This window comes from Ursus maritimus, unplaced genomic scaffold (assembly GCF_017311325.1).
Source record: "Ursus maritimus isolate PB19 unplaced genomic scaffold, ASM1731132v1 scaffold_19, whole genome shotgun sequence".
Taxonomy (NCBI): Eukaryota; Metazoa; Chordata; class Mammalia; order Carnivora; family Ursidae; genus Ursus; species Ursus maritimus.
The window spans coordinates 28,095,183-28,118,896 of record NW_024424341.1 but is presented as its reverse complement, the minus strand read 5'-3'; the positions used below and the strand labels follow the sequence as shown (position 1 = coordinate 28,118,896).

At 47.7% G+C, this 23,714-nt stretch overlaps 1 protein-coding gene across 1 annotated transcript; it reads right to left on the bottom strand.

Moving 5' to 3' along the window:
• Positions 1–722: 722 nt before the first annotated feature.
• Positions 723–23,430, bottom strand: AARS1 (alanyl-tRNA synthetase 1). The gene is made up of 21 exons (XM_008702348.2): positions 23,358–23,430; positions 20,121–20,285; positions 16,519–16,707; positions 16,144–16,289; positions 14,498–14,689; positions 13,193–13,337; positions 12,691–12,836; positions 11,995–12,103; positions 11,690–11,840; positions 10,542–10,666; positions 9,990–10,134; positions 8,918–9,096; positions 7,349–7,462; positions 5,962–6,168; positions 5,269–5,453; positions 3,908–4,016; positions 3,105–3,218; positions 2,406–2,525; positions 2,203–2,289; positions 1,665–1,778; positions 723–1,269 (listed from the first exon to the last, which is right to left on the bottom strand). Exons 2-21 carry the CDS (start codon positions 20,262–20,264, stop codon positions 1,084–1,086), a joined length of 2,907 nt encoding a protein of 968 aa, XP_008700570.1. The 5' UTR covers positions 20,265–20,285; positions 23,358–23,430; the 3' UTR covers positions 723–1,083.
• Positions 23,431–23,714: the final 284 nt, after the last annotated feature.

Here is a 23,714-nt window from a genome sequence, read left to right as displayed (position 1 = left end):
CAGCCCCTCCCCCCCAGGCTGGTGACAGCTAGCCTCTGCGGCTTCTCCCAGCATAGACCCGCTATCCTCCTCCTTCTGTGTCAGCAGGACTGAGTGAACCTGGGCCCCTGGCCACCTGTTGTACCCAGGGAATAGGAATCAGCCAGAGCCAGCACAAGCAAGCAGTACCTTTAACCTCCCCCGCACCCGGTTTCCAAACCCAGCTGTCTTCAGACCTGAGTGAAGGATTCAGGACCAAGCAGGTCCCAATCCTCACTGTCCATCTTTGAGTCAGGGAACCAGGAATGATGGGTCAAAGGGGTGGGGGTAGGCAACTAACGCACCAAAGTACCTCCTGTACCAGAGAACACCTCTGATCTCACACCCAATGACTCGACATCAAAAGGGAGAGGAAGAGGGACACAGGCCTGGGAAATGGAGAGCTTCTCCTATGAACTGCTTCCAGTAACCCCATGGCCCATCTTCTATTCAGTGATGAATGCCCCTCTCCATCTCACCCCACCAACTCCCCATTCTATGGGCCACCTCCACGAATGTCTTCAGGTAATCCCAGTGGTCATTTCCAGAGTTCAGAAGTCTGGAGCCAAACTCGGTGAGGACCACAACCAGAAGCCAACTGGAGCCACAGCATTTATTCTGCAGAAACCCAGGCAGCCAGAGGCTGTTCCACAGGGGGTTCTGATGGGAGGTAGGTGGTTAAGAGATCACATGGCACCCCCAGGTATTGCACATAGTCCTTTTATTCTCTGCAGCAAAAAGGATCCCTCCCTGCAGACCCAGACCTTCAGGCCCGCAAAGAACATTATCTACAAACACAAGCAGGACAATGATAAATAGCAATCCTGGGGCAGTGGTTTTAGATGGATGGCGCTGGTGTGTAGGGCTCAGGGCAGAAATGTAATGTGGGCCATGAGTCAACAGGGCAGCTCCCAGGTGAGTGAGTTCCAGTTACTGCTGGGTTAGGACAGACGGGGATATTTAAAGGTCCCAAGATCCCAATGTCCTCGTGGCAGATGGAGAGCTGGCTGGACGGATGTATCAGGTGAAGGAAGGATGCTTCGCAGTGGAAGCTGCCCCTATCCCTCAGTTCTTCATGTCTCCCAGGTGGAGCTGGGCAAAGGAAGCGGCCAGCTGCAGTGCCTCCTGCAGGCAGCCCACATTCTTGCCTGTGGCCTGAGCAGAAACATCCTTGCCACCACCTTTGCCGTCCATCAAGCCTGACACCTGCTGCACCCACTCACTGGCTTTCAGGCCCCGGTTGGCCGCATTCTGGGAGACAGAAAGGAGAAGTGTGAGTCAGGACAGAAGACGAGACTGAGGAAGACATGGAGAGGGGAGGAAATGGAAAAGGACAGGGGAGCCACAGAGCCCCACTCCTGGTCTCCTGGGTGCTGCTGCCAAGGCTGAGATGGATCCTATAGCTGGTGCCGCAGGCTGGGTGAGGCACACAGAATTGCCAAGCCAGGTATCAGCACAGTGAGACACGTCCCTCAAGGAGAGGGCCTGAGGGTAGGGGTCCTGGAGGCAGTGACCAACAGGGGGCCAGGAGGATGGCTGTTTCTAACCGGTTGCACACGCACACAAGGGTCTTGGCAAACAACTCTAAGAAGAACCACGCTTCCAACACCACTCCCCACTCACACAGGACTGCAGGGTGTTCTGACCTGGGGGACTTGACACAGGCACGTGATCTTGCCAGCTTCATTGTCCACCGTGAAGAGCATGGCAGAGGTCTGAGGGGAATGCGTCTTGAAGAGCTTCAAGGCTTCGTTCAGGGCCTGTGGGGAAAGGTGCTGTCAGGCCAGGCCTGGGGAAGGGAGCGACACTCTCCACCGTGCACCGAGTCTGCAGAGCCGGATTCTCCAAGCACCCCTGCAGCCCACCCCCTTCTAAAAGCAAGTGCTGGTCCCAGGAGACCGTATGGGGAGAAGGACCCAAGCACAAGACCCTGCCCACACTCCGACTCTGAGGTTTGCCTTCCACCCCCAAGGGCTGTAGCTCTCTGGCCACCAGATCTCCCCATGGCTCCGCCTAACCTCAATTCCAGAAAGCAGGCCCTCAGGTCACCACTCCACTCAGAGCCACAAAGCTCACACTTCAGCCACCAGAGGACTGAGACCCCAACAGGAGACAAGTAGTTGACGGGCACATTGCAGCACGTGGAGTCCCAGCACCACCCCTTCCCCCCCCTCCCCTGGTTGCCTTGGCCGAGGCGCCGCTCTCCATCTCCAAGATGACAAGGGGCTGATTGGGATTGCTGTCAATGAGCTGCTTTGTCTTCTCCAACACCTAAAAGGAAATCCAGAAGAGAGGCCTTAGGTTAAAGGCCCAGACAGCTGTCCACACAGCCTCCACTGGGTAAGTACGTGGGGCTCCCTTCCAGCCATCAGCACGGCAGGACTCACTCGCTTCTGGACATCAGCTTTGCTAGCCCGGTCTAGGTCATCCATGATCTTCTTCAGGGATTTGAGATTCTCCCGGAATTCATCCTTCTGCCACTGGGGGATGACTGCAGTGGCCAGGGCCTGGAACCAGAAACAGAAAAACCAAGGGACTCCAGACCACAAGGAGCTAGGATTTGAGGCCAAGCCCACCCCACCCTTCTGGCTTTGAACACCAAAGTCCTCCCTGACTAGCATCCAGAAGGAAACAGAAAACAAAAACAAAAAGGTATTCAGTAGCCCAGAGACCAGTCACTCTATGAGCAACTACGGCAGCCGTACCAAGTAGGGCAAGAGAGAAAAGGGCAGGCAGAGAGAGCTGGTCCCTACCAGGCAGTGAACACAGCCCGAAATAGGCTCACAGGTAGCCTCCACATATTAACAAACAGGAGAAGGCCTGGAAACAGTGGCCATCCCTTCCCCCAACTCCCTCAACATTGGTGTCCACTCGTGCTTGCAACAGGCCCTGCCATCGGCAGTGGCGGCAGCAAGCAGATTCCAGGGGTCTGCAGGCCAGGATCCACAGAGCCCCCTTTGCAAGGCTGCCAGACCTGTTGTCAGTTCAAAAGGCCACTGCACTGAGAACCAGGACCTGAGTCTTCTTCGGGGAGTCTGTGATGCACCCAGCCCTGAGCAGGGCCTGAGGAGGGAGGCCACCCCTACCTCACCAAGGTCAGCAATCTCCCTCTGCACGTCCTTATTTGGCACAGTCTGGGCCTTCACTTTGGCCTCCATGACAGAAAGAGAGTTCTTCAAGCTCTCTGCTTTCCTGAGGGCCTGGAGAGGAACAGAGTTGTGAACTCCCGGTCAGGGAACTTTCAGCTTCACTGCTATCTGTAAACGGTGGCAAGCACTGACGGCAGGCTATGGAACAATACACCCTCAAGACACCAGAAGTTTCTCTTCCTTCAAGGAGCAAGTGTCGGCAGTCTCATGCCCCAGGAACGGGCATCCTCCTCACACACCTGCCCAGCAGAAAGGCTATACTACCTCAGGCTCAGGGGATAACCAAGAACTCCCAAGTCAGGAGCCCTTCTCACCCCAACAATATAATCAATCCTCAAGCTTCAGCACACCTCTGGCCCCAGCCACAGTCCCCACCCCCGGGGCAACTATCCCCATACACTATGCATCTCAAACTAGGCACGTACCCCTAGGGAGATGTGAGTGAGTGCTGGGGCACTGGAAACTACAGCAAAATTATGGCTTACCCTCCTAGAGACAGAGAGATGACACAGTAAATGGCAGAATTTACATATTTTTAAAGATTAAACATGGTACAGCTAAGCAGTTCTGTGGTGGTGGCTCTCTTCTGCCAGGTGAGGGTCAGTGGGGGACAGTTCGGGGGAAGCACTGGACTTCCAATGCTGAGCGCAGCAGCTACAGAACCGTCTACACTCCAGATTCACAGACTGCGCTGCTTCTGCCTCATTCAAAAAAGCCACAAACCAGCCTGCCGCGCTCACCTTCTGGGCTTCAGCGCCGGTGACGGCAACGATCCTCCGGATGCCCTTGGCAATAGCTTCTTCACTCACAATCACAAAAGCTCCCGCGTGACTTGAATTCTGCAGGTGTCTGAACAGCAGAGCACAAAATCCATGGTGACGAGAAGAGCCCACGCACTCTGGTCCTTACATAACCCAGAGCCCGTGGTGACGGCATGAGGTCTTTCAGGTTCCGGAGAAGCTCTCTCAAGGGGACAGTGGAAAGAGGCCCTTCGTGTAGATTTCAGGGGAGGAGTCGGGCCAGGAAGCCCAGGCAAGTTAGAGAAAGTCTAGCTGGGGCCGAGAACACACTGACACTGAGCAAGACACCACCTTTCTGAGCTTCAGTGTTCTCATGTATAAGATGCAGACAATTCTCCCACACAGGACTACTGTGAAACTCAGATGAGAGCAAACAAAAGTGCTTGTAATCCTTAATGCCCAACACAATGTTCCTGCAGGCAGGCTCTACGTTCATTCCTACTTCTGGTCCTCTTTGGAACGGAACCTATATTCTTCTGTCCCTGCCGCTGGCTGCGAATATCCAAGAATTACCTTTAAAATCTCAGCACGATCCTGTGAACAGGTTTTATTCCCCAGGTGCTCAGAGAACCTCAAATGCTCATTAACCTTTAGTCACTGCGAGAGTGGTGTATGGGGTTTGCAAGCAGCTTCCTGAGAGGTATTAAGGCAGAGTGGGACTCAGGTGAAGGCCCAATTCAGCTGGGCAGGGGGAGGCCAGGAATGCAGTGCCCCAGACCCCTACACCATCCACCACACATGCACCTTTTCCCCGCCGGCCTGCGGCTCACAGGAGGCCCCAGATGGGCTCTACCATGGCCTTAAGAATGTTCTTCTCAACAAGATTCCCTCGCAAGCAGGAAATTCCCAGGCCACCACACCATCCCAAAATGACCCCAAGCACTACAGGCGACTCCAAGTTGGAAGAAACAAGTGGCTCTTGCAAGCCAACCTGAGCTAGGTGTGCTGTGGGGCCTGATGCAGGGGCCCTGAGACAATGGGGTTAATCCCCAAGAATGCAGATCAGCCCAGGACACAAGAGCAAGCAACTCTGAACTAAGTGTTAAGATAACGCCTTTCCCCATCCTAGGAAGAATATTTCATCACAAACCTAGCAAATGTCAACGTCAGATGCCAAGGGGTCTGACGAGAGCACAGGACCCTAAGGTTCTTGGGAATGCTGTCTCGCAAGTATATTCCTGAGAACTTCATTTTAACCTTAGAAAAATAAAAGTGGGACTAGCCTATTACTCACATCCTCCAAGGATAGCACCCAATTAACAAAAAGCGAGTCCATCCACTGCTCCCCCTGATGTACTCACGTTCCCCCACAGAACTCAACAGAAGTGAGTGAGCCAGCAGGGCCAGAGGGGTCATCCAACAGCTCGGACACTGGGACCCCAATGGAGACGACTCGCACAGGGTCAGGATAGGTTTCATCGAACACAGCCCGTAGGCCCTGGATGGCTTTAGCTGCTGCCAGGGGACAATCCTGGGTGTACACGGGCTGCCATGGAAAGAAGACAGAAAAAAGCTGGGAAAAGATCTTCCCTGAAGGTGCGTAGGAAGCGGCAGGGGAAGCACAGCCCTACAGGCAGGACTCTGGTTTCCAATCCTGGCTCTCATCACGTGCCCTGAGCCACCTGAAATAAGGCACCACGTGTCAAGTCAAGGAGATCAAAATAGGGATTTCCACGCATTTTGCTGAACTGTGAACCAAATCTTGTATGGATGTGTTTTATGAGAAACAGAACCAGAAGAGCTCTGGAGGGGGTGGAGCCAAGACCTCCCTCCGCTCCCTCCCCCGAGGCCCTAAGGCCCCTCCATAGGACACCACCGCTGCGCCCACACTCAGTGCAGTTGGGAATCACTGCTTCAAACCAAACTCTGTGCTCAGCAGTATGTGGTCCAAGGAGGAAGAGCAGCAGGACGGTGGAGAAGGCTCCACGGAGAGAAGCACCAGTGCAGGAAAGAGCAGGGCTGACGACCAAGAGCTGACGCACGGGCCAACCTACCTTGGCTGCCTCAATCATCCCGTTGGCGATCTCTTCGGCCTTCTTGATCTGCTGGGTGGACATGGCTCCCTTGGCAGTAAAGTCGAAGCGAAGGCGGTCAGGAGCAACCAGGGAACCTCTCTGGTCAGCTTCCCCGAGCACGGAGCGCAGGGCGAAGTTCAGGATGTGTGTGGCCGTGTGGTTGCTCATGATGGGCCTCCGTCGGGGCTGTGAAGGGCAGGGGCAGCTGGCGGAGAGGTCTGCCAGTCACCCCTCAATACCTGCTCTCTCCTTCCCGACTGCTAGCATTTTTAGTTGGACACATGGCTGCCCGGAATAAGGGCTACGTTTCCCAGCTTCCCTTGCAGCTAACTGTAGCCAGAGGACTACGTTCTGGTCAGTGTGTTGTGAGCAGACGTGATGCACACCCTTAAAGGGAAGGAACATGCCCTCCCCTTCCTCTTTCCCACTGACTAGAGTAAGAAATAAGAGTTGGCAAATTATGGCCTGTGGGCCAAAATCCAGCCTTCTGTCCATTTTTATAAACAGGTTTCTTGGAACACAGCCACACCCACGTGTTTATATATCATCTACCGTAACAGAGGTGTGTAGTTGTGACTGAGATGGTATGGCTCACAAAACCAAAAATATTTACTACCTGCAGCTTTACAACAACAAAAAAAGTTTGCCAACTCCTGGCCTAGAAATGGATCCGGTGGCTACCTTCTTGGACTATGAAATCAAGGGCAACACCCCAGGAACGAGGATAGAAAAGCAAACAAGGAAAAGCTGGGCCCTATGACTTCGTGGGGCGGAGCCTCTGTATCAGCTTGGACTTTGAGCTCCGTCACACGAACAAAACCTATTTCTTAATTAATACAGGATCCCGGGCTCCTGGAGAAGTATTTGCGGTTAATCTGGAGAAAGGCAATCCATGAAAACAAGCCTATAAATCTCAACTAAAGTCACTGTCATCTGGGGCACCGGGCTGGCTCAGCTGGAGAAGCCAGTGAATCTTCATCTGGGGGTTAGGAGTTTGAGCCCCACACTGGGTGTAGATTACTCACATATATTAAAATAAAATAGAATAAAATAAAGTCACAGTCATCTGACTTGAGAACATATCCGTTTAGTAACTCACAGCTGCACCCCTCATAAAATGTTCTCCTGCATCAGACTTAGAATAATCTACTCACAATTTCACTTAGGAATGACAACCATGACCAATTTAAAGCCAAAGGAGATGAATTCTTTTCATAACGTATATCGAGTCACCATGACCTACACTTGAAATATGTTAGAATTTTATGTCAACTATACCTCGATAAAGCTGATATTTAAATTAAAAAAAAGAGAGAGAGAGAGGATTACTAACCAGGTCCAATGCCGAGCAGCATAACGTACTCACCTCGTCAATAAACAGCCGGACCTGGTCCCCGACTCTCAGGCTGCCGTAGACGGTCCCTATGTGCAGCACATACCCTCCTCGCACCTGAGCGCTCTTCACTGTGAACTCCGTTTTCTAAGAGGAGTCCAGAAGAAGAACAATACGTAAATAAACCCAAATATATATATATATATGCTATCCTCTCTTTATGGATACATATTACACATTCTCTAAGCCCCTCCTTACTAGTGTGTGTAAATACCGTTATACACACATTATACCAGTAGTACCATTATTGTATGGCACTATTACCCACTGAAAATTTATAAAAAGGAACCACTCCAAAGTGGAGCCCAGTGCCTAGAAAAGGAAGCTAGAACAGGAGCAGTAGTCAGTTTCATTCAGAAAGAACTGGGGCGCCTGGGTGGCTTAGTCATTAAGCACCTGCCTTCGGCTCAGGGCGTGATCCCAGGATCCTGGGATCGAGCCCCGCATCAGGCTCCCTGCTCCACTGGGAGCCTGCTTATTCCTCTTCCCACTCCCCCTGCTTGTGTTCCCTCTCTCGCTGGCTCTCCCTCTGTCAAATAAATAAATAAAATCTTAAAAAAAAAAAAAAAAAACTCAGAAAGAGTTGTCGATTACAGAACCAAGCGGAATCCTCAACAGGAAAGGACCATCAAGTACAGGCCCTGACGAGGAAGATACACCCTGCATCTCCTAGGAGAATCAACTACCCTTGCAACTCAGCCAACAAGAACATCATCACCCCAAACCTGTGGTTTTTCTCTGACGGACTTTCCTTTAAAACAACCCCTCCCAACTTCCTCCTCCTCCTTCTCCATAAAATGTCAGTTCCCCTCCCTCCTTTGCTGGATTTGCCTGTGGTTTTGCCATAGCTTGCGTGTCCCAAATTACATTTCTCTGCCACTTCCAATAAACTCACCTTTCCTGGTAAAATAATGGTTTCATTTTTACAATTCAACCATACCTATATTTACCATTAAATATACAAACCACTTCACACGTGGACAAATATATGTGTATATATACACAGAAACACAGACGTCCCCTTAAGGAGCATCTTGGAGTATTTAAAGCCATCATAAGGAACCTGAAGTCCATGAGACTATGTAACTCGTCCAAGATCACAGAGTCAGCAGTGGCAGCGCTAGAGGATGAGGCTTCTGCAAGGAAGCCTGCCCTCCAGACAGCTACCTCTTCCTACTCATGAGGAAAGCCTGGAGGAATCCAGGATCAACCCATGCAGCCCGACTATAGGCATCCTGCTAAGAGGGACCAAATGGCAGTGGGATCAGTGGTACAGGACGCAGCTCCCTTCGCCTCAGAAACATGGACAATGGACCACACCCAAAGATCGGTTACGTCTGCTCCCCAAGGGCAGGAGTGTGAGGAGCCAGAAAAGCTACACCAGTCCAGGCCCCACCCTCTGCCGGGCGCCCCCACCCCTGGCCCGGCCCCCTGCCAGACACCCCCATCCCTGACCCTGCCCCCTGCCAGACACCCCAACCCCGAACCGGCCCTCTGCTGGACGCCCCATCCCTGGCTAGCAAGGATGAACTGTTGGCTCACATCTTCGCTGTTGTCCTCGACCTTCACCAGGTAGCCTTCATCATAGATCTGCCCGCCTTGCTCGGCATAGAAGCAGGTCTTATCCAGCACCACTCCACACTCCTGGCCCGTGCACACTTCTTCCACAAACATCTTATCCCTGCGCAGCGCCATCACTGTAGCCACTGCGCTCTCGAATGCTGTAGAGAAGGGGGAAAGCAGGGTCAATGACCTCATTCACACATTCTTGGTTGTCTTTTGCTGGATTCTACTTCTCAGACTCTCCTTAGACCTTAACTGTCTAATTTTATTTCACAAGCAAGACCATTAGACTCCACAAAAGGGCTTAACACCAGGGAATGTAACACTCAGCAGAGTGACCACCAAGGGGCTGGTGACCGCTTGGGACTAAGGGGTTTCCCAGGGGAGACTTTCTGATCACTCTATCTCTGAGCTATTGAACAGGAACCTAGTGAATCTGAGAAGTACTTAAGAGCAGTAATAAATTCCCTACTCCCAAGGTCAATTCACAAAGAATGTATTCATTTTGTGGGCTTGCTTAGATAGATTTAGGGATCTCTGCTGGAGCACAAAAGCAAAAACAAGTATTGCCTGTTTTTTTTCTTTTGATTCTTAACTTTAGAATGCCACTATTCTATTCTATACTGTTCATTCATTCATTCATTTATTTTAAGTAATCTCTGTACCCAGTGTGGGACTTAAACTCATGACCCCAAGATCAAGAGTCACATGATCTACCAACTGAGCCAGCCAGGCGCCCCCAGGATGCCGCTATCCTGATGCAAAATTCAACAGCCATTGAAGATTCTATCAATGCCAACTTCCTGGTTTCCTGTAAGGTGTTACAATTAGGGGAAACTGGGTAAAGAGTACGAGGACAGTTCCTGTAAATTTTTTCACAACTGCTTATGAATCTATACTTATTCCAAAATAAGGAGTTAGAAAATTAACTGCCACAGGTCTCTAAGAGTATAAAAGAGTCTCCGCAGCACTACAGAGAGACTCTGCTAAATACCCCAGGTTCCTAATCTTGAGACTTAGCCGAGGTACGCGCAGTAACACAGGAACATACCATAGCTCCCACTGGAGTCCGAATGGTAATTATACTTTGGGGAATCATCTGTTGCTTCCAGACCCTTCTCCCGGAGCTCTTCAATAGCATAGATGTCCAGCATAATGAGGTCGTCCCCACCAGCTCCCTTGCCCTGTGATTTCAACTGCCAGTAAGAAAAATAAACAGAAGTTACCCTAATGTGGGAAAAAGAATTCTGAAGGACTCCAAATTGCTAAACTAAGCCCAATACAAAGCTCTAGAACAGTTTTTCAGTCTCAGCATTAGCAACATTCGGGGCCGGTCTGTCTTCCACTGCAGGACGTGGAGCGGCATCCTTGACCTCTACCCACTTGCTGCTGGTAGCATCCCACCCTCAGCTGTGAAAACCAAAAATGTCTTTACACCTTACTGCCAAATATCCCCTGGGGCCAAACTGCCCCTGCCTGACACTCACTGCTCTTGGGAAAAATAGAATTCCAAAGACTTTAATGGAAGGAAACTCTTGTCCTTTGCAGCCAAGTCCTGCTTTGTTTGGTGTCAGGTTTCCTGCTCACTCTCCAAATTCTTTACCTGGGCCAGTTTCCTCTCCTCTTCAAATCCACCCATGTCCACCACCAGGCCCTTCTCTTCAGCAATCAGTCCAGTGAGATCCACTGGAAACCCATAGGTGTCATAGAGGAGCCAAGCAGTGTCCCCTGCACAGCACAAAGGAATGGGTAAGAATGACATGAATAGTCCCCTCCTTTGCCATCCCAAACCCTTCCCAAAGGAAGTTGGCACTGAGAGAAAGTCTGGAAACAAGGGAAGTTAGTACTGATTCTGTGCACGCGTCAGAAAATCCATTAAATCTTTCAGAATTGGCTGGAGGAAGTACAAGAGGTCTCCTGGTAAAGTTCTTTCTTAATCTGAACACAAGTGTGTTCAGTTTGTGGAAATCCATCAGGCTTTCCCCTTGTACATTACAGCGCAATAAAAAGTCAATAAAATTTTTTTTTAATTTTCCAGCTTAGTAAAAAAATATATATATATAAAAGAAAGCCAAGTTGCTGAACAGTATATACCATACGTTCCCATTTTTGCTGGAAAACATACACACGCATGCCCCTACTTAACGTGTGTATGCAAATTTAAAAAAAGCTCTGAGTAGTTATATAACAAACTCTTAAAAACTGTTACCTCTAACTTTGACAAATAAATTTTTTTAAAAATCTTAAAAAAAAAATTATTATTACCTCTGAGAAATGAATTTAGGAAAGAGAATCTTCATTTTTTACTTTTGTGTTATTTAAATACTTTGCCACAATAACATATCACTTTTACAATTTTTTTTAAAAAGGCAAAACGTTTTTTTTTTGTTTTTTTTTTTTAAGATTTTTTAAAATTTATTTTGACAGAGAGATAGCCAGCGAGAGAGGGAACACAGCAGGGGAGTGGGAGAGGAAGAAGCAGGCTCCCAGCGGAGGAGCCTGATGTGGGGCTCAATCCCAGAACGCCGGGATCACGCCCTGAGCTGAAGGCAGACGCTTAACGACTGAGCCACCCAGGCGGCCCACACTTCTACAATTTTACTATAAACCCCATTTTATCCCAAAAGCAGTATAACCAAGCTATCCTTAGCCTTGGAGACAAGGGACTCTACTGTCATTTCGGAAAAAGGGCTTGCCTCTTCTGGAAAGATGAACCAGCCTGGATGAAGAAAGGAACAAACTGGTACTTACCAGGAATGGTTTTACAGTCTCCCAGGCTCTGAATTTTCCTGTCCAAGATGCGGCGCCCTCTGCTGAGGGTCTTGAGAAACTGCACTTCTTCTTCATTAATGATATCCTTCACCATATCTGGGTCCTTTTTCAGCTCAGGAAATGCATCTCCCTGGCAAAGGGGAAACAGAGACATGGGCTCAATGAAGACAGGGACCATTCCATGACCCCCCTAAAAACCCCCATTAACATTATGCTAACTCCCACCCCATCCCTCTAAGCCATGTGCATGAGCAGAACAGAAGCAAGCAGGGAGATACACCTACCAAGGACTGGACCACAACATCTACTAACGTGGCAAAGAACCCCCTGCTGGCATTGAGTTTCTCATGGGAATATCGAACAGCCCGGCGGAGAATCCGTCTCAACACATACCTGAAACAGGCAGAAGACCACCTCCTCCAGACAACCTTCCCAGCTAACCATTTTGTAATGGGGCTTCTGGAATTCTACCCAAAGCAACATGACCAGCTTGTCTTTCTCTTTCAGAGACTTTCTTTTATACTAAGACTGCTTCTTTCTGCGAGCCCCTGAGGTCATTAACATTAATTCCAGCAGAAAACTCAGGAATATACCCACAAATATCAAAGGTAACCCTGGTTTGTTTTTCTATCACATTCTGCTGACCTGGAGATGGAGGTAAGTTCAGCCCAGGTGGCTGATGACCCAAATTTTGTACGTAATAAAACTGCCTGGGGCTAATCAATAGCTACCCCATCCCACCCTGCCGGACAACCTTAAATACAATGTCTAACATATCTTGCACTTGACAGCAAAGATTTAATATAATGGCAACTCTGTAACACAAGCTGAAACTCTCTTAATCCTATAAAAAATATAGGGTTCCCTCCAACTACCTAAAAGACAAAGAAAACAAGAATCAAGAATGGCTTTAAGTTCCATAGAGAGTCACCAAACTCACGGTGGCAGTCCTAACCCAGCCCCGTGTGTAACAGACTTACCCCCGCCCTGTGTTGTCAGGTCGGCCACCATCAGCCAGCGCCACCGTGATGGTCCGGGCATGGTCAGCCAGCACCCGATAGGCCATATCGATCCCATCGGCATCATCAGCACCAACTTTCCCAGAGTATGGCCGGGCACCTGTGCCCTACAGATAAAAACCAGGAGGCAGCTCATTAGGAAGCACCCTTCTGGCACTGCCTTCCCCTAGAAGATTCCAAGAGGACTGAAGGGGCATAGGGGAAAGGATGACCCTCCTGTCAGATCTTTTAACACCAAGAAAGGGAACAGCAAGAGTAAAGAGCTTCTAGCCAGGCCCCTGCACTCAACAAACCACAGTGTCTTGTGCTTAGAGCCTCTTAGGTTATTAACAATTAAATTGACAGACGGTCACAGGTACCCTTAGCTGGCAAAGATAGGATTATTTTATCTTTGACAGTATGGCTAAGTGCCCAACCTAGAAACCTCCACAGATGTCTGCAATGTTTACAATAGGACCAGTACCTTCTGAATGGCTTCGAAATAAGGAACAAAAAGGTCAGTGTCATAGTTGGACATCTTATTCTGCAGTACAGACACCAGTCGCTCCAGGCCCATCCCTGTGTCGATGCTTTTCTTAGGAAGAGGTTTCAAAATGCCATCGCTTTCCCTGCATGATCCAGAGAAAGAGGAAGCTGAAACAAGGACTCTAGGTGCCACCTCTCCCTGGCTGCTGGTTAAAACTTGGCTATGTAGCACAGATTACAAGCTGTGCCTATTTGCCATCTGCCTCTACCTGGTTTGGTGGGAGGAGGAGAGTGAAGGGAAAAAGGGAAGAAGTACTCTGGGGCCTATGGAAGAGTGAGGCAAGGCGCCTGGGTGGCTCAGTCGGTTAAGTGTCATGATCCCAGGATCCTGGGATTGAGCCCCACATTGGGCTCCCTGCTTAGTGGGGAGTCTGCTTCTCCCTCTCCCACTGCCCCTCCCCCCCGACTTGTGCTTTTCTCTTTCGCTCGCTCACTCAAATATATCTTTTTTTTTTTTTTTTTAAGATTTTATTTATTTATTTGACAGAGAGAGAGAGACAGCCAGGGAGAGAGGGAACACAAGCAGGGGGAGTGGGAGAGGAAGAAGCAGGCTCCCAGTGGAGGAGCCTGATGCGGGGTCAATCCCAGGACCCTGGGATCACGCCCTGAGCTGAAGGCAGACGCTTAACAACTGAGCCATCCAGGCGCCCCTCACTCAAATAAATCTTAAAAACACAAAAGAGTAAAGCAAGCCTCATGGAAATGAGCTTTAAAATCACAGTCCATAGGGGCGCTTGGGTGGCTCAGTCAGTTAAGCATCCGACTCCTCGTTTCAGCTCAGGTCACGATCTCACAGTGGTGGGATCAAGCCCCATCAAGCTCTGCACTCAGTGCGGAGTCTGCTTCAGATTCTCTCTCCTTCTTTCCCCCACTCTGTCTCTCTCTCTCTGGTCAAATAAAAAAAATAAAAATCTTAAAAAATTCAAATCAAATTAAATTGCAGTCCAAATTATAGCAAAAATGACATTACAGGAATAGACCTGAAGCAGGTACTATGTGGAATAAAACTAATTTACAAAAGATTAGGTCCAGCTGTGTCTAAGATATCTGAGGGAAAACCTGAGAAATGAAATTGAAATAATGTCCACAAAGTCCCCTGATGCCTTTAGTGCCTGCTTTAGCTCTGCCCCACTGTCCCCAAAGACAAGGATGAGAAGACGGCCTTCTGCTGAGTTCCTCTTTCTCCAGTGGCTTGGGGAAAGGTGTTGCTATTAGTAGGAACAGTTCAGGACCCTAAGGCCACCTGTTATACTGGATGAACACGAGGTTCCAAATCTCCAGCACATTGGGGTCATCCTGGTTGACGAGGTGTGCAGCATCCCGGCCACCAATCCGGTCATAGTGGATCTCACTGCAGGGACCACATGGGCCCGTGTCACCCATCTCCCAGAAGTTATCCTTCATATTGCCAGGGAGGATTTTGGTGTCATCCAGCCTGTGGAAAGTAGGGAAGATAAGCCCAGTCACAGCCACTGTCAAGGACTCTGCCCGATTCGCATCCACTACAAAAGGAGATCCTTGTGCATTTCTATAAAAAAAAAAAAAAAAAAGGCGCCCTCGTGACGATGACTGAGGCTGCATAGCAGGGGCTAAAGAAGCAGGATAGGACTCCTCTCAGGAGCGACTACAACAGAATACAAAATATATATAAGGCTACGTTCATAACTAAATAAAAATGGGCAAAGACAGAGATAGAGCCTAGAAAGGAACATAAAAATGAAAACATCTATGCTCAATATGACCAGAATTTAAGCAAATACTTTCTTTGCAAATGTACCTGCATTAAAAAAAAAAAAAAAAAAAAAAAGGAAACACTAGAAGCATTAAAACACCTGCTGAGTATTTCAAGTCACTTTCCTATCCCCCAATTTAGTCAAGTTTTTTTTACCTTAAAATGATACCACCAAAGGAATTTAATAAGATTGAAATTATTTCCAAAATAGTGAACTCTGCTGAGAGCTGCTAGGTAACACAGCACTCAGAAAAGATTGTGCTCACTGAATAAACAGAGTCCAGATATACACAAGCCAAGTGAAACAGGATTCTCAATCAAGAGTAGTATTTAAGGGGGCCGCGTGGGTGGCTCAGTCATTAAGCATCTGCCTTCAGCTCAGGGCGTGATCCCAAGGTCCTGGGATAGAGCCCCGCATCAGGCTCCCTGCTCCACTGGGAGCCTGCTTCTTCCTCTCCCACTCCCCCTGCTTGTGTTCCCTCTCTCGCTGGCTGTCTCTCTCTGTCAAATAAATAAATAAAATCTTAAAAAAAGAAAAAAGAGTAGTATTTAAGGTTCATGTGTATTACTGTCTAAAATGTGTCCAAGTACATGTAGACCACAGAATCTAACCAAGGAGGGGTTTCAGACCAAGTACCAGGGAAGGATGGATTAGAATAGTATTACTGGAGTAAAAGTAATTAATAAATGAATGAATGAAACAGAGAAACTGTGCTAAGTGTGGTAAAAAGTTATACCTTTCTTAAGAGTTAAAGTAAAAAAATATGAAAATGAACATGGAGCCTGGGTGCCTCAGTCGGTTCAGCATCTGACTCTTGGTTTTGGGTCAGGTCATGATCTCAGAGTCCTTCGACTGAGCCCTGTGTCTGACTCCCTGCTCATCATGGACCCTGCTTGAGATTCTCTCTCCCCCCCTCCCTCTGCCCTTCACTATTCACGCTGTCGCTCTCCCTCTCAAATAAATAAATCTTAAAAAAAAGAAAAAAGGCAGCGAATGCACCAAAGGATAATTGCTCCCAGTCACTCCCATCTCCATCTGAAAATGCATAGCTCAAAACAGGAAAGGGCAATGCACTCCAAGCCCTAACACCCCACTGTGGCACCAAGTCAGAAATCACTTCACTCCTCCACACTCGACACGTGAGATGCATTCTTACCCCAAGTTCTGCCAGATCTGTTTGCACTCCAGGTCTGGCTCTAAGCCAGCCGCCTCATCCCCACCAAAGTAAGTCACGTACAGTCTCTCAAGTGGAATGCCAAACTCTTGGGTGAGCAGCTCCAGAGCCATCTTACATGCCAATTCCTACAAAGAAAAAAAAAAAGAATGATGTGGAATGTGGCCAAACCAAAATCTACTTAGTCTGAGTAGAAAAAGTCCAGAATCTAGGAACACAAATACAAAACCACATCTTCACTATTAACCCAACCAAATTCAGGATCAGTTTATACAAGAGATGCAAAACATAAGTGAAACCATCAAATGCTAGGCACTGCTTCCAGGAAGTCTTAGTAGATCTCCTCTTTGAGCTTACCTTGAAGTAATCTCCAAAAGACCAGGAGCCCAACATCTCAAAGAAGGTGTGGTGATAGACATCCTTGCCCACGTCATCCAGATCATTGTGTTTGCCCCCAGCCCGGATGCATTTCTGGGTATTGGCAGCTCTGCTCAGCTTAGCCATAGGGTGAGATGGGTCAATAGTGTTCAGAAAGATGGGTTTGAACTAAAAAAGAAAGGGAACATTTCAGCTTTGAAGGAGTTGCAGATCTATCAGGTGGTCATGGAAAGACCACACAGAAACTGTTCAGTTTGTGATTAATTAGCCTGGAATACGGAAACTCGTGAGGCACGTGGCCTGACGGGGCCGCAGCAGAGGCAGCCTATCTTGGAGCAGCTTCTCCCTGGTCCTAGTTCTCAAATGGTCCCCACCACTGCCTGCAACACCACCTGCACCAGGGAAACACCTGCGGCAGCTGTGATAACAGCCAGAGGTTGATGTGGTGAAACCCATGCTTCCTCGGGAGTCTCTGGTGGTCGGAGCTTACAACACTTTTCTGGAAGAACTTACTCTAAAAGTGATGTGTTGGGGGCACCTGGCTGGCTCAGTCGGTAGGGCAGGCAACTCTTGATCTCAGGGTCATGAGTTCAAGCCCAGGCACAGAACTTAACTTAAAAAAGAAAATAAATAAATAAATTTTTAAAAAGTGATGTGCGGGCTTAATGGTAAAGGTGATAAGGAAGAAAAGAAACCGAGACCTATTAAGGGAGTAAAATCAGCACAACCTGATGAATGACCGATGTATAGAGAGAAAGTATTACTTTGCTCTGAGAATTTATCAAGTTATACTTTGATGTATCATTGTTATGTAACTTTATTTTCCCACTAGACCTGTCCAATTTTTTTTTTTAAGATTTTATTTATTTATTTGACAGAGAGAGACAGCGAGAGAGGGAACACAAGTAAGGGGAGTTTGAGAGGGAGAAACAGGCTTCCCGCCAAGCAGAGAGCCCAATGCAGGGCTCGATCCCAGGACCCTGGGATCATGACCTGAGCCCACGGCAGACGCTTAACAGCTGAGCCACCCAGGCGCGCCAAGACCTGTCCAATTTGGTAACCATTAGTCACCTATTATTTGTACAATTAAATTAATTAAAATGAAATTATTGGTAATTAGGTAAAAATTTTTAGAAACAAAAAACTCTGTTCCTGTCACATTAGCTCAATAATCATGCAGGGGGGGCCTGGCTGGCTCAGTTGGTGGAGAATGCAACTTCTGATCTCGGAGTTGTAAGTTAGAATCCCATGCCGGGTGTAGAGATCACTTAAATAAACAAATAAATAAATGATTTAAAAATCTAAAAAAAAAAAAAATCATCATGCATCACTGGTGGCTGCCATATTGGGCAGGCCAGCTACGGAACATTACCATTACTGCGGAAGTTCTATCTGACAGTTCTGAACTAGACCATGAACTACCTTTAAAGCAAAAACTATACTACTTATCTTTGTATATCCAGCACCTAGCATCGTATCTGAAAAAGGGCAGATGCCTAATAAATACTATATTTAAATATTAAAAAAAAAAAAAGAAGGGAGCAAAAACCCATCAAGGTATTTCTGATTAAGAGGCAGTATAACACAAAAGTTAAGCAAACAACTACCTGGGGTTCAAATCCACACTCCAGCATTCACCAGCTATGTCAGCTTGGGCAATTTACTTGAGCTGTCAGTACATCAGAACAGAGTGAGGATTCAATAAGTCAGCTTAAGTAAAAGTCGTAGAACAGTGCCTGGCAGAGAGTAAGTCTGACATACAACAGTCTAATAATTACTGTTATTCAGAGAACGTTAGAACACTGGACTCCCGTGGTTCTTCTACCAAGTATAGTTGGCACATGTGGAAGAAGATAAAACCCATGCCTAGGAATGCCAGAGTATAATAGAACCTTTCCAGTGTTCCAGAAAACCCATCACCTTGCAAGTCCACATAAAATTAGTGCCCCCTATTCCAGGTGTAGACAAAGAACTTACACATATAATTGAAAACATGTGTACAATTTTACAGTTAATGTTATACAGGATGGAAAACATTCCCACTGCGGTGCCTGGATGGCTCAGTAGGTTTAGCGTCTGCCTTCAGCTCAGGTCACGACCCCAGGGTGCTGGGATCAAGCCCTGAGTTGGGCTCCCTGCTCAGTGGGGAGTCTGCTTCTCCCCCTCCCTCTGCCCTTCCTCCCGGCTCGAGCTCTCATTGGTTTTTTCTCTCCCTCTCTAATGAATAAATTAATTATCTTAAAAAAAAAAAAAAGAAAGAAAGAAAAAAAGAAAATGTTCCCACTGCCTCTAATTTTCTATGCCAGGAAAGAAAAGACAATGTCAGCTTATCACTTACTGCAGAGTGAGACACATTCTAAGGGCCAGTCAATCCCCTGGGCTAAACAGGGTTCCAAGAAAAACACCAAAGGAAAGCCCTAAGGGCACTATGTAACCTGAATCCACTTCCTAGTCCACAATTAGCCTGACAAACAGTGTTCAGTATCACAACAAAACTGTCAAATTATCTTTTATAGCTCAACTGCCCCAAACATAAATCCTACTAATAAAGTTTCATCAGCAATGGATCCAAACTGGCATTGGTGGTGGTAGCTTCAAAAAAGTTAAAAAAAAAAATCAATAGGGGGCACCTGGGTGGCTCAGTCTGTCAGGCATCTGACTCTTGATTTTGGCTCAGGTCATGGTCTCGGGGTCCTGGGATCAAGCCCCACGTGGGGCTCCAAGCTTGGCGGAGAGTCTGCTTGAGATTCTCCCTTCCTCTCCAGCTACCCTTCCCACCGCCCCCCACACATGCACTCTCTAAATAAATAAATCTTTAAAAAATAAAAAAATAAAAATAGAAAAGTTAAAAAAAATCAAAAAAGTTGCACAGCTCAGAATGGAAATGAAAGCAAAGCTTTGAAAGAATCCTGAAGAATTCACTTATTTTATAAAGAAAAAAACAAGGGGGCACCTGGGTGGCTCAGCGCACTAACTGTCTGCCTTCGGCTAAGGTCATGATACCAGAATCCTAGGATCGAGCCCCGCGTCGGGGCTCCCTGCTCAGTGGGGAGCCTGTTTCTCCCTCTCCCTCTCCTCCTCCACCTGCTTGTGTACTCTCTCTCTCAAATAAGTAAACAAAATCTGGAAGGAAGGAAGGAAGGAAGGAAGGAAGGAAGGAAGGAAGGAAGGAAGGAGAAAGAAAGAAAGAAAGAAAGAAAGAAAGAAAGAAAGAAAGAAAGAAAGNAAGAAAGAAAGAAAGGGAAAGAGGAAAAAAGAGGGAGGGAGGGAAAGAAAAAGAAAAAAACAAGGATAATGACGAATTGAAGAAGAATCACAATAGCTGGGTTAACAGGTCTCTTCAGGGCTCAGCAAGATTAATCTAACCAATAACTCTAATAAAACACAGCTTTTTCCTCAGAAGAAAATAAAGGCAAAACTTTATACAGACTGGGGCACCTGGCTGGCTCAGTGGGTAGGACATGCGACTCTTGATCCTGGGGTCGTGACTTCAAGCCCCATGTTGGACACAGAGCTTACTTAAAAAAAATAAATTTAAAAAAATGTTAAAAAGAAAGGAAGAAAAAGGAAAAAACCCTTACCTGGTTCATGCCCGCATTGGCAAAGAGCAAAGTGGGATCATCCAATGGGATGGTGGCAGATGAGTGAACATAGGTGTGCTCATTTCTCCTGAAGAAATCTATAAATCGCTGCCGGATTTCACTTGCTGTTAGGGTCGTATCCATCTTGAAAATAACCCTACAGAACTAACCAGAGAAAAAATGATGGAAAATTAGGGGACCTGAAACTAAGAGGTAAGTAGGCATTACGTAAGACTCTTGGCTTCTCAGGCCAAGTCAAGGGAGGACACCAGTAAGCCGTTTGATCCTAAAACCTCTATGTTGTAATGTCCAAGGCTAAAATCATTACCAAAGCAAAACTTGCTGCACCAGCAGACAACAGTCCCACGTGTTCTTCCTTCCCATGCCCCCCTCAATAGATGCAATACACCAACACATCAAGTAGAACAGGAGTGCTTTCTTCACGTGTTCATGTATTCCAAAATATGAAGATGTATACTGCATCCTCTGTGCCATGGCCTAGGCCAGGGATTAGGCAATGGGAATAAAACCCCCAATGTTTACAGTCCACCAGAGAAGCCGACTGGGGATGGAGGGATGCTCAGGAGACCTGGTTTCTGGTCCTAGCTGTAAATCCTTAATGGAGTTACTTCACTTCACCAACAAATGAAGGGATCCAAATGAGATGAACTCTAAGGCCCCTTCCAGCTCTGTGTTCATCTACATGCCTAGAATCCTGCAAAGTCCCATTATCCCCAAAGGCAGGGTCTCCAGGTTTGGCCTGACCATCTTGGGGAGGCTGCTGTCAACAGCAGTGGACCTAGGGGTGGACCTAGTTATACAAGGGACTGCCTGCAAGTAGGACTATACCTGCCTCCACCTAGCCTGAGCACCCCAGAACAACTGGCAGGCAGACTGCTTCTTTCCCAGCTATTGGTTACTAGGGGGTGAGGACGTTGCAGCCACCACAGTGAGAAGGTCCAGCTCAGAGCCAGTAAAAGTGAAAGGGAATCAGAAGAGAGAGAAATTAGGAAATGAAACAACTTGACAATTTCAAAGCTCTTTCACATCTATTATAATTTTCCTGAGAGGCAGGTTGGGGAAAAGTGACAGCCCTTGGTAGGAAGGCGCCCATCACTGGCATGGTGCTATAGTGTCATCAGCACTGGGTGTCTAGACAAATTGGAACCATCTGGCTGACATTAGTCTCTAGAATTCTAGACCCAACTCCAACCATAAGTAACTTTGTCCCAAATTCGTTTCATTTTTGTTTTGGGGGGTTTTGTTTTGCTTTTAAAGATTTTATTTATTTTTTGCATAGGCGCGCACGAGTCAGGGGGGAGGGGTTAAAGGGAGAAGCAGACTCCCCACTGAGCAGGGAGCACAATGTGGGACTCCATCCCAGGGATCCCAGGACCCGGAGATCATGACCTGAGCCGAAGGCAGACGCTTAACCAACTGAGCCACCCAGGCACCCTGTTTCCTTTTTTTGTAAAAAAAAAAAAAAAAAAAAAAAAAAAAAGTAGTAACTACTCTGCCCATTCCAATCGGCTGTTGTGAGACTCAAAACCCATCCGCTTTTGGAAGCAAACTGTAAACTGGAAAGCCCTAAAGGAACATGGATGCTATTACTTCAAGTCACTTAGTGCAAAGTTTTTTTTCCCTTCTTCTAAGGAAATAAAGATGTACACAGTGATTTATGGTTAAACACGATCTCAAATGGTTAATTCACAATTCAATCAACTCATTACTCAAACATGTGGACTAAAATTCCCACAGATAAGGACTTTTATGTCCATGCTAAGGAGTCAAGGCTAGGGTTTTTAGAAACTTTGCCACACCACACCCCTCCTCATTGTGGCTCTCAAAGAATCTTAACGGTGGCAAAAATGAATGTACAGTGCCAATTCTGACTGAGCAACATCAGAGCAGTTTCAAAATGTTCACAGCTCCCCCTCTGAACAGGCTAAGGTAAATCAGCTGTATTCCAAAAGACTCATAAACTTCCCATTTTGCTTAGTCACTCAACATAGATAAAACTGTGCCGGGAACCAAGATGAATGAGTCTATGCCCTCAACGGGGAGACAGTCATACAGGAAGAACTGCAAAATGATGTAAGGATCCAATACAGTCACAATAAGCCCTATAGAGGCGGGGACTCTTAAAAGCCAAGTCACCATCACAAATTCATTTATTCAATATATACTGGAAGGCTGTATAATGTTGACTGGAAGGTGGGAGAAAGGATGGTCCTCAGAATCTACTTCCCAGCAGAGGCTGTAAAGGTCTTGAGAACCTTAAATCACATGGCCTTTGGGTTTAAAGCCCTAGGACCTTTCAATGTGCTCTTATTTGCCAAGTAAGCTGTCTACCCCAACCCACTCTTTCCCATCTCCTAATTAACTCCTCAATTTTGATATATCAATTCCGAAGACACTTATTTAAGGAAGTCTTCTCCTTCTTGACCAGATTCTCCGCCCCCACTTTTTTTTCTGGTAGCTCCAGGTGTCTTCCTTTGTAACTTCCACACCCATTGGACTGCTTGTTCAATCCCCATCTTCCCCATCAGGCTGTAAGTCCACTCCCGTGAGAATCATGACTGATTTTTGCTCACCATAGGGGGAAAGACCCAACATCTAGTACAACGACTGCTCAATAAGTATTTCAGGATTAGGTATGGTCCTTTAACAGCAAACTGTTAACGAACTTAAAGCACACCGGGAAATGAAGACTCTCTTTAAAAGTAATAGCAGAACATGATGGGTTATAAAACCTGAACCAGTACCAGCTAGTTTTAAGAATTTAGGAAACGGCTCACAGCGGAATGCCACCCATCTAGACCACCTCGCCCCCCCCCCCCACCTCCTCGCCCGCCCGCAGGGGATTAAAACCGGAGGAGATAAAACCTCAGCTTTGAGTGGATAGTCAATGGCAACCGTGATCCTCCCAAGGTCTTGGTCCTCGGCAAGCCCACCCGAAGCCACTCCACCCCCAGCGCCCTACGGGTCTGCAAGATGCCTCTCTCCCGCTACGCTGTACCCAGGCGGCGGCCCCGGCCCCGAGTCCAACACAGGCCCCGGTTCCAGAGGCCTCGTGGAGCCTGGCCCTAGGGATCCGCTGGGGCGGCTGCGCTTTCAGAACCCGGACCCAACAGCTCTAGAAGTGCCGCAAAACTCTCTGAGTTTGCTTCTGCTTCTCCCGAGGGTCTCCGTCCCTAACTCCTCCCTCAGAGCCCACCACCCAGGGCCAGAGCTCACCTGTTCCCGCAGACACCAAACGGCACCGGCCCAGAGCCACTACAGATCGCAACCCGCACAGCCCTGCCCAATCAGAGCGCCCCGATGGAAAGTGCCCCGCCTAGCCTTACCTTTCGAGACATTTATTGGCTGATCAACATGCCAATCAACCAGAGCACGAATCAGCTCACTAGTTGGTGTCCGGGAAGGCGGCTCTAAGTCGGCTGATGCAATGGCGGGGATACGTCACGTGACCGGGTAGGATGCGGGCTTGTGGAGGTCGGCATTTTGGTTTGCAAATTCCTAATAGTTGACCTGGTTAATAAGGGTAACCGGCGACGTGTGTTTGGTAGAGGTCACACTCCTGGTATACAGTTC